Below are 11,264 nucleotides of genomic sequence, written 5' to 3'. Positions count from 1 at the left end.
TCCATATCCCATGGACCATTCCCCTCTCTCACATAGCACATCATTATTCAAACTAGCCCTCAGAAATGCTGTGATTAGTCGAAGACACCTCTGGTTAACCATTTTCAGGGAAATGTTTAATACTTCCAAGAGTTATTGTAACTCTGATTCCTGGTTGTCTTTACAATGACAATCTACGGATTATACTTGACATATTTGCATTCAGTGATGCTCTTAAAACTAATGGAAATATAGACAATTTTCTTTGTACCTAAGTAATATTTTTGAAGCATTCTCAATGTCTTAATTTTCTTCATAAAATAGAGGAAATATTAGCCCTTCCTGGGGCCTGCTGATCATAAAATGAAGAAAGAAAGTTTGCCTACATTTACCTCTAACCAGTGATTTCAGGAAGGCATCAGTTTCCAACTGTGTAGACTTCACCCCCTGTGTGTCTTACTCCCTGGCTTCTTGCTATCCAGTAGGGGCAACTCCCAGAAGTCCCCAGGTTCCAATCCTGAAAAGTGCCCTGGCCTCCCCCCCACCATGGGACTGTTCAATGTCACTCATCCTGCTTCCTTCCTCCTGACCGGCATCCCTGGGCTGGAGAGCTCTCACGCCTGGCTAGCAGGGCCCCTCTGTGTCATGTATGCTGTGGCCCTCGGAGGCAACACTGTGATCCTGCAGGCCGTGCGAGTGGAGCCCAGCCTCCATGAACCCATGTACTACTTCCTGTCCATGCTGTCCTTCAGTGACGTGGCCATGTCCATGGCCACACTGCCCACCGTGCTCAGAACCTTCTGCCTCAATGCCCGCAACATTGCCTTCGATGCCTGCCTGATCCAGATGTTTCTCATTCATTCCTTCTCCATGATGGAGTCGGGCATTCTTCTGGCCATGAGCTTTGACCGCTATGTGGCCATTTGTGATCCCTTGCGCTATGCTGCTGTTCTCACCAATGAAGTCATTGCCGGAATAGGCATAGCTGTGGCTGCTCGGAGCTTCATCACCCTCTTTCCCCTTCTCTTCCTCTTCAAGAGGCTGCCTATCTGCAGATCCAATGCTCTTTCCCACTCCTACTGCCTTCACCCAGACATGATGAAGCTGGCCTGTGCTGATATCACTATCAACAGCATCTATGGACTCTTTGTTCTTGTATCCACCTTTGGCATGGACATGTTTCTTATCTTTCTCTCCTATGTGCTCATTCTGCACTCGGTCATGGCCATCGCTTCCCGAGAGGAACGCCTGAAAGTTCTCAACACATGCGTGTCACATATCTTGGCTGTACTTGTGTTTTACGTACCGATGATTGGAGTCTCCACAGTGCACCGCTTTGGGAAGCATGCCCCACGCTATGTACATGTCCTCATGTCCAATGTTTACCTCTTTGTACCTCCTGTGCTCAACCCTCTCATTTACAGCGCCAAGACAAAGGAGATCCGCCGAACCATTGTCCGTATGTTTCAGCGCATGAAAACATGACTTTCATGCTTGCCTTTAATATCTGATGTTGACTGTAGCCATAAGTCTTCATCCGTGGTGTTATTGTCATCATCACCGTCATCATCTTCAATCACAAATAATAAAATAGATGTGTGTGGTGTGGGCAAAGTAAAAGATCAGAAAGTGGAGATAACACAAAACAAATGGTAGTACAATCAGCAAACCTCAGTGGCATTCATAGAGAGGTGAATGTTGGTGATTAGATAACATTTTCCTGAGGAAGATTGATGTAAGCTAGGAATCATTTTTTATAACAGAACCATTACCAATATTATAATAACTAATAAATTGAGTGTCATCACTAAAAGTGTCAGGTTCTATAAGAAATTGATGTGATTTAATTCATTTAACCTTCATCACAATCTCATGAGGTGTAGAGAATTAAGTCAGTTTTTCAGAATAACATAGATGATAGGTGATTCAGATGAGACTCAGTTCTTGTCTATCTCCATTCTGTGTGTCTAACCCCAACAAGGACCACCCTCTGTCGAGTTGGCCTCACTATTAACATTACCACAGTTATCCTTCCCTTCACCATCACTGTCACCTTGAACATTCATGAGTGCTTCGAAACACTCAAAGCACAAAGTGAAATTTGATGTATTGTCAGAACTTGCTATACGATGTATGACCCCAGAAAGCTGAAAGAGGCTGACATCTAGAAGAAACTCCAGATTCTTCTCTGCTTCCTTCATCTGCTCACTAAACCATCCTCTCACAGGGAGGTTCAATATCTGAACCATAGACCTTTTTTCTTTTCGACATTGTACTAATAAAATGATTTTTCTTTGTCTTCCTTTCTTGGGATTTTAATTTTCTTCTACAAAATGATGTGGTAACAGATGTCAAAAATCATGTCTTTCTAGAATTTCTAGCTAAAAAGCCCTGGGAGAGGCAATAGAGAATTTATGACTTAGACACTAGAAAATAATTATTTTGCACCTTCTGTTAGATCGGCTTTCTTGCATTATCTTTCCTTGATACCAGGGAGGTGGGATACAATAAGAAATTCCTTGGCAGAATTAGAGTACTCTCAGATGAGGTTTGGGCTTACATCTAGACTAAGTTAAAGGAGATGCCCTATTGAGATCGACCTACACACAAGGGAAACTGGGCCAGATACCCCAGCACAGCTGAGCATAAAGTTATCTAGAGTTTTCTTTTTTTTTAATATGAAATTTATTGTCAAATTGGTTTCCATACAACACCCAGTGCTCATCCCAACAGGTGCCCTTCTCAATACCCATCACCCACCCTCCCCTCCCTCCCTAAGGGAATATGAAAGTGAAGTATCAGGTGACAGAGGGAGGGAACTATTTCTGAATGGAAACGATATAAGCATTTGGGATTCCGGGTTCCATAAGTGAAATAAGAGAATCATAATGTCAGTGCCGTTGTAACATCACTCAGCATGAGTTCAAATGGGAAATAATGAATCAGACTATGGTCTTCAGTCAGTTTAAGTAATATATATATACATTTTTCTTAAGTAGGCTCCACACCCCATGGAGGGCTTGAACTCATGACCCTGAGATCAAGACCTGAGCTGAGAACAAAAGTCAGATGCTTAGCTGAGCCACCCAGGCACCCCAATAATTACCTTTTTGATTCATACAAGAAGCACTGCATCAGTTAATAATAAGAGTAGTAATTTATTATGCCTTGAGAGTCAGATTAAATTATTATATAGGTGCAAAGGCAAGGGTTGGGGACCCTTCTATATATGAAAATGAGGAAAACGTTCTCTGACTCCATCCCCAGGGAGAAGAAGAAGATGACCTTTTCACTACAGGCCTAACATTGACAGCCAAGGGTAGAAAGAAGCAAGGACAAGGAGCACTGGAATAGGAGCCTCCTATACGTGCCGCTGGCTCCTCTCCACTTTATTTCCTCCCTTCTTTCTTCATTTTCAGTTACCAATGTGGCTTGTTTACAGGGGATAAGGAAGAAACATTCCTATGTTTCTCCTCCTCTTATGAAGTACTTCGGAAGAACTTAGGGCCACTACTGGGTCTTCCGTCCCCAGAAGGTGGAGATTAAGCCCTGTTTTTTGCTAAAATGGAAACTTTCTCTTGTCTTTCTTTATTTAAGAAGCTTTCTTTGAACTCAACCTTTTTCCCTATGACATGGGAAAATACCTGGATTTGGCCAACTAAAAAGAGAAAAGAATATTTTACACTTCTTTTATTATATGTCCCTTAGTTCTGCCTTAGAAAATTAGGTCACAGGGTGCCTGGATGGCTCAGTAGGTTAAGCGTCTGACTTCGGCTCAGGTGTCGTGACCTCACAGTCCATGGATTTCAGCCCCGCCTCGGGCTCTGTGCTGGCAGCTTGAAGCCTGGAGCCTGCTTCGATTCTGTGTCTCCCTCTCTTTCTGCTCCTCCCCCATTCACACTCTGTCTCTATCTTTCTCAAAAATGAATAAACATGGAAAAAGAAAACAAGTGTGAATTTAAAAAAAAAGAAAAAGAAAAAAGAAAATTAGGTTACCTAAGAAAACTACATACTGAACTTGGCTCAGCTAAGTTTGCAGGGGAACAATACTGAGGTTTGTGGGGGAAAATGTCTGAGTAATAAAGGCCATGCTTTTGCATTGCCTGTCAGGGGTGCATAGTTCATCCTCCAGGGCCTGCATTGGGTGGGTCAATAAAGAGATGGAACTAGAACAAGACTTACAGTAGGGTAGGGTTCCTGACCCCCTTGCCTCATAGTAAGACTCACAGTAAAATCAATACAACTAGAATGTGATGCAGAATTGAGAAAACACACATCCACGTTGTGTGGCCTTCCATGCAATTAATTTCTGTGTGAGCCAAGGAAGTGGGAGAACCTTCATAAATGACAGCAGGGTAGCAGAGGGCTATGACCAGGCCCCTGGGCATGGCTGACCATCAGCCCCACTTTTTCAGTCCCACTGAGGTTCACCCCACCTCCAGGAAGCTATCTCCACACTTGATCAGTTCTGCTAGGATGGGACAGCTTTGCTGCTGCTGTTGTGATTCAGCAGGATGAGTAGCGCTCTTCCCCAGAATCAGGGGTACAGACGATCTTTCTTCTGGGTTACAGTTCTCCCCAGCAAGGGCATTGCCTCGTCAGGAGAATATCCGACCCTCTTTTGTCAGCTGCACATATTTTCCCACCGTGCTGATGCAGGGTGGACTCAGGACCCTGCACCGCTCTGTTTCATGTTCAGGAAAGAGGGGATCCATGTGTTGGTGGCTGTGCACTGAGCACAGGAATGCCCTCCAGACAGCTCAGTGGGGTGTGTGCCCTGAAGAGGGCTCAAGGTTCATAGAAACAACGAAGAGCTCATGAAGTCAGCAGTCACTTTGTGAATTACTATCTTCCCAACTTCAAACAAGTAATTGGGTCCCTGCTGAGCAATTACCCCATGCAGGGGAAGAGGAGGACCTCTCATCAAGCAGCACCTGAACACGAATGTCTGTTGGGAAGGTCATGGAGAAGTCATGACTGCTGGTTGACCCAAGAGCTGGACCTCAGCCGTGGGGGCTCCTCACCCCTGACCCTATCCTTGGAATGTGCATAGAGTTTGTCTTCCCTCTCCCTAACGCAGCCCCAAGGAAATGACCTTGAGATAGTCATGTCTTGCTGAAACCTTCTATAAAATATACATGACTGAGCCCAGGTAAAACCTCCATAGAAACTTAAATTTTTTTTTTCTTAATGTTTATTTCGTTTTGAGAGAAAGAGAGACAGAGACAGAGAGAGCACAAGTGAAGGAGGGGCAGAGAGAGAGGGAGACACAGAATCCACAAAATCCAAAGCAGGTTCCAGGCTGTGAGCTGTCAGCACAGAGCCCAACACAGGGTTTGAACCCACGAACTGCGAAATCAGGACCTGAGCTGAAGTCAGACGCTTAACTGACTGAGCCACCCAGGCGACCCCCTCTATATAAACTTTTAAGATTCTGGCAGCAGGTGTGAAGATGTACTGGCCTTGGGTCATCCAGGACAAACCTAGTATGTAAGTTTCCTTGTTAAATCTGCCACCTACAGATCTGGGGCGGCCTGCATCTTTCTCCGGGTTCTTCCTGTCCTCAGAATATGGGGGTCAGTTTCAAATAATACTTGGGAACCTCTAGAGGATCTTTCAAGCCAAAGTCAGAGTCCAACAGCTTGTTCAATGGATTTGTCAGATTAGGTGTAGGTGTATGTGGTTTGTATTCATATTTCTCATATGAAGTGTTTTTATTCCTTTTTCTTTTCTTCTATTACCCGTGGAAAACTTCTTTATCAAATGTATGTAAGAAAATAAATAGAGGAGATACTTTATCTGTTAAATGATTATTTGATTTAGTCTGTTTTGTACATGTGTCACTCAGGAGTCAGCTGACACCACCTAAACATTGGCTATTTCGTTGAACTTTGCATAAGCCCCCAACATTCTTCACAAATAAAGTATAGCCCCCAGCCAAAACTTATGATACATTTCTGGAGTCATGCTTCACTCATCCAAAGCATGGATGTGTGGCAAGCTTTATTAAAAATTTAGATTATAAACAGATCTCAATTAATAGAAATGCAACAGACAGAGCTGGTTATTGGACAATCTTGATCTTACAACATTTACGGCCAGTAATGGTGTTAATAAAAATTTTTTTTTCTCAATCTCCATTTTTCCTAGCACGGATATTAGTCACTATCCTTTATTCAATCCTGAGTCTAAAAAAAGCACTTTTTTTTAGTGGAGTGGATATAATTCTGGTGACACACTATTTTTATTACAATCTTTACTTCTGGTTTGCTTAAAAGAAACACAGCTCATTCCTTTATTCCTCCAAAAGTATTTATTGTGACTTACAACATGGGAGGCACCATATTCGTTTTAAGGGCTCCGTGATTATGAAATTTAGTCATTAGGGTCTGCGAGAGAAAACCGCCTGAAGGGAGATGGTAGGGTTATGAAAAAGTCTCGCAAGATGTGTTTACTAACTATTCCTTTTAAATATCCCCTTGCATAGCTAGGCCACGTTGGGAACGGCTGCAGTGTGACAGAGAACGTGAGACTGTAGTTAATGTTTATGAGAACTGTGCAGAGCAGCATGAAGCCTGGGAACCACAAGGCTATTTTTTAGGGCAAATATCCCATATTACAACCTGGGAGTAAGAAGCTTCCTGAATGGCTGTCTGTATTCTTACCACAGAAGACAGTCTGTAAGCAACAGTGGCTCCGAGTCAACTTTAAATACTAGTTTTGGTGGTCAAGCACATTGTCCCTGACTGAGACAAAATCCTCTGTGAATATTAAACAGCTTAGAAGAGACAGAGTGTTAAGTGGCTTTTCTGTATTGGACATTTGACATGACATTGTATAAACTAAATCTACGGTGGATTTTAACACAAAATTCTGGAGTCAGCAATTTCATAAACAAATCTTACATGAAATGTAGAAGCAAGTAAAATAAATCTGAAACTCAAAAAAATTCCTGCGAAACATATATCCAAAACTTTATACGCCTGGGTTACAAACACTGGAATGGAAATAGCTCTCATTTCATTTATTCAGCAAGGATGGAGATTAATGATTACATTCTATTACCATCCAACATTTAGCATCCAAATATGTGCAAGAACATTTTTACAAATAATGTAGAAAAACAAGTTTACAGTTATTAGGGAGAAAGAAATTTAAAAGACACATCTTAGGTATAAATTGGACAATTAATTGTACATGAGTTTTAAATCAATCCTGGTTTATTTTCAATACACTTTCTTAACTGTGTTAGCCTTCAAGCCACACGAAATATTATAAACAGGTTTATAAATGTATCATTTATTTAGATATCAGATTAAATACTAACCTTACCAGTTTGAACACATGCAATTTATGTCCAAAAGAAAACTTTTCTTTTAACATACTGTTAATTAGTAACTTGATCAATATTCTTTAGGCAGAAGTAAAACACATACATATATACATGAATAAATGTAAAGGATTTTTTTCTGTATTAATGAATTAAGAACTTTTAATTTTCTGCCTCCTCAGTATATTTTTCTTTAATTCACAATCAGTATGCATAGGTCATATTTACTGTGTGTGTGCGTGTGTGTGTGTGTGTGTGCGCGTGTGTGTGTACACCCCACTGGTCCTTGTCCAACTAAGGATTGGCAGGTGAACAGTTCTAGAACAATGAAAGGGATTTCTCACTTTTTTTGTGCAGTGATCCCTTACTTATTCAGAGCTTAGCCCAGCACATTTATATTCAACTGGTGAGACACACACAAGAAAACATTCCCAGTGCCACATGCTCTTTGTTATCAGGAAGCAGTGCTTATCACTGCCCCCGCCCCAGTGCTCAGCACAGGTTAGTCATTCCATGCGTGTTTGCTAAAGGAATAAATAAGGCATCACTGAACAAAATGATTACAGAAATACTTTGTGTTACACCTAGCACTCACTCTGCCCCTTATTCTGTGACTTTTCAATTCTGTGGTTGGAGAACCTATGGAATACTGAAGTCAGCCATATGGTTTCTGATATTCAGTTATAGATACCAAAGCATTAGGATATAAAAATAGTTTTAAAAGAAGAGGAAAGATTCCCATTGTAATTGTAAGCATGACTTTAAGGGCCGTGGGTTAATCTTTCTCCTTCCTTTCTTTTTCGCTCATATCTGTGTGGAGAGTTAGTTTATATCCGATTTTTGGACCCATACATAGAGAAGGATGGTTTTCCAGGTGACTGGGAGGGGGATTCTCTGGACTGGGAGGGGATGGCTGGTAGCTTTTCCAGCTTTGTGGCTCTCGGGCGCCGTCTATTGTGCAAACAGTGCAAAGGAACACCTATTTTTGAGGCCACTTGTGTGTCTCAGACACACTTGTGTGTTTCCAGAAGATGTCTAGCTCCCTCCCTCTGTTCCAACCCTAGAGCTCTCCAAACCTTCCTTGCAAGGGGTACACGCAGTTGAGAATTTTATTCTGTACTGTGGCGCTATCTTGCACCTGCTTCCTCTATAGCCTGCACCTGTCATCAGTACAGTCTTCCTTACTCAGTGATCTTTATCTGTTTATCTCTGGTTTCTTTCAGGCTGAGGTTAAAACCTCCTGGAAAAGCTTATTTGTTGAACATTTCTGAGATTCTCAAATGCTTAGGAGCACCACAGCATTGCTTGATCCTCTCAGGTGCATGAGGACTTGGACCTTGTAAGGCTTGTTCCCAGTTTCACCAGTCAATCTCAAGGTCACCTGCCCAGATTTCTGTTTAGGTTACCATCCTCTCCTGTTGGGGGTGAATGTTTGTGATGGGGGGGGCATTTCTTGTTGGAATAAGTTTGGTTATTACCCTTCACTCCACTGCTCCCTACCAAATACTTTCTAACTTTGTGCTTTGGCTATAACTATCTTGTTCGAGGGTACTTGCCATTTCTCTGTCATCTAATACTGTCGAGGATGTTATCTCTATATTTTTATTCTGTTTCATTTTTTGTAATGGATGGTGAATTTTGCATTCAGGTGGTGTTCAGAGAAGATTCAGATATATATTGTTGCTATGTTTAGGGCAATATCATGTCACTCAGTCCTTATGGCTTTATTTTTTAAAAGTTATTTGATGATGATTTGAGAAAACAAACATGGAAAAGGATGTTTCTTTAAAAAGTGTTAAGTTTCTGCCTCAGTGTCTGCCTCCTCCAGTCATCCAACAGAGCTGACATATGCCATAGCCTGCCCTCTGTCCAGTGAAAGCTGCCATGCTTGTGTTTACTTCTGTCAAGTGTTCATGTGCCTTATGTGGGTTGTGCTCTATGTGTTTTGCATGAATTTTCGGATGATTACTCTCTCCTCCTGGCTGTTACTCTACAGGGATTATGCTCTCTGAATGTCCTGATATTCTTCAGCTTCTCTACTTTACTCTACAGCTCTACTCTAGCATGTGCTGAAGTCTCTGGGCTTGGGTGCTCCCTAAAGCCATGAACGTCCATATTCCAGCAAATTGTGGGCCCATCTGCTGTTGCCTCTGAAGCAGACTCACCCCACCATCAATCACTGGTATCTGTTCACCTTCCATTTAGAGTGCTAACTAGCTCTCTAGAAGAAAGTTAGTCATCCCCCAAGTCAAGTCCAAGGAATAGAAATATATGATTTTTTCCACAAATTTTTTCTCCTTGTTTTAACTTGTAAAGTTCAGGTGTAAACATTTGTATTGCATAGTCAGAATGTCAAGCATATAGGTTCCATTTTATAAGACTCATAAATAGTCTTATTTATTTCAAAAGTCAAAAGTTGGTCACAGCTATTGTGTGTCTTTAATTTTTAAAGTTTAAAGATACTCAAAGTATTATTCCTTTAAAATGTATTAGGTGATACCTTTGATCTCAAGTAACAATCTTCAGTTATAGCATGGTTTACATAGGTGTTTGTCTGTTTTGAGATTTACTTGAAAGCATAGATGTAACTAGTTCATTGGGACAAATAAAAGAGTCTAATTGAAGACCCTCTTCCTTGTTAGATCTGAGAGAAGTCATCTGTGGCAACTTGTGACATAGTTAATTACAGCGTAAGGCAGTCCGATGTATTGAGTTAATGGGTTATACCCAGGCTGTCCCATACAACTAATAGCAGATACCGAGCAGAGGTACATTTACAGGATGAGATTGAAACGCTCCAGGGCCAAAATCAGCAAGAACAACAAACTCCTAGGGTACTTAGGTTCCCAGAAGATCTCTCCCTGATCAAAGCTTAGGCTTAAAAAACATTTTGTGTAGCCTCTTACGAATTTCTTTAGTCTTAATGGAATAGATAATTGGGTTTAGCATTGGAGGCACAAAGAGATATACCAGGGACATTAACTTGTGCACATACTCAGGGGCATGCTTCCCAAATCGATGAACCATGGACACACTAACCATGGGTACATAGAAGATGAACACAGCACAGATGTGTGACACACATGTATTGAGTGTCTTAAGCCTCTCCTCCTGGGAGGCAATGGCCAGTACAGAGTGCAGTATGAGCACATAGGAGAGGAGGATGAGCACTGAGTCTACACCAAAGGCAGAGATAACAATGAACAAGCCATACATGCTATTGATGGTGGTATCTCCACAGGGCAGGCGGATCAGGTCTGGGTGCAAACAGTAGGAATGGGTTAACACATTGGCCTTACAGAAAGGCAGCCTCTTCAGAAGGAATGGCAATGGAAAGACCATGCAGAAGCTGCGGATGATGATGGATATGCCCATGTGAGCCACACGGATATCAGTGAGCACCGAAGAATAACGCAAAGGGTTACAGATGGCCACATAGCGATCAAAACTCATGGCCAGCAGGATCCCAGATTCTGTCCAGGAGAAAAGGTGGATGAAGAACATCTGGGTCAAGCAGGCATCGAAGGCAGTCTCCGGGGCATGAAAGCACAAGGCAGCCAGTACGGTGGGCAATGTAGAAAAGGACACGCCCAGGTCATTGACAGACAACAGAGACAGGAAGTAGTACATAGGTTGGTGCAAGTTCTGCTCCTCCTTTATGATGAAGAGAATTAGGATATTACCCAGGATGGAGATAGCATAAAGCAGCAAGAGGAGGGCCGCTAACCAGTGCTGTAGGCCCTCCATCTCTGGGAAGCCTGTTAGTGTGAAGCTGGTGGTGCTAGAGGTATTAGTCCCAAAACTTCCCATGAGGATCCCTGAGTGGCTTTTGGAAAGAGAACCAGAGCAAAGTGAGGTCAGAAAGTGGAAGATCAGGAGTGCTCACTGTCCTCAGGATGGAAGGGGCAATGATACTTAGAGTCCATGACAGTTAGATCATGAAAGGGTCAGGAAG

General features: G+C 42.2%; 2 protein-coding genes across 3 annotated transcripts; one reads left to right on the top strand and one right to left on the bottom strand.

The window, feature by feature from the left end:
• Positions 1–525: 525 nt before the first annotated feature.
• Positions 526–2,785, top strand: LOC132674853 (olfactory receptor 51I2). 2 transcript variants are annotated; one of them, XM_078433964.2, is made up of 2 exons: positions 526–1,442; positions 2,776–2,785. In XM_078433964.2, the coding sequence occupies exons 1-2, from the start codon at positions 526–528 to the stop codon at positions 2,783–2,785; spliced, it is 927 nt and encodes a 308-aa protein (XP_078290090.1). The 2 variants fall into 2 exon arrangements, with proteins under 2 accessions (XP_078290090.1, XP_060483345.3); XM_060627362.3 differs by lacking the exon at positions 2,776–2,785 and having other exon boundaries at positions 526–1,464.
• Positions 2,786–10,174: 7,389 nt separating this feature from the next.
• On the bottom strand, positions 10,175–11,264 carry LOC132662412 (olfactory receptor 51I2-like). The gene has a single exon (XM_060607884.2). The coding sequence runs from the start codon at positions 11,117–11,119 to the stop codon at positions 10,175–10,177; it is 945 nt and encodes a 314-aa protein (XP_060463867.1). The 5' UTR covers positions 11,120–11,264.

The sequence above is a fragment of the Panthera onca genome, chromosome D1 (assembly GCF_046562875.1).
Source record: "Panthera onca isolate mPanOnc1 chromosome D1, mPanOnc1 haplotype 2, whole genome shotgun sequence".
Classification (NCBI taxonomy): Eukaryota; Metazoa; Chordata; class Mammalia; order Carnivora; family Felidae; genus Panthera; species Panthera onca.
Note: the sequence above shows the minus strand (reverse complement) of the source record. Positions and strands in the feature narration are given on the sequence as shown.

Coding starts and splice junctions, on each gene's coding strand:
- LOC132674853 (XM_060627362.3), top strand. CDS start 526: ATGGGACTGTTCAATGTCACTCATCCTGCTTCCTTCCTCCTGACCGGC.
- LOC132662412 (XM_060607884.2), bottom strand. CDS start 11,119: ATGGGAAGTTTTGGGACTAATACCTCTAGCACCACCAGCTTCACACTA.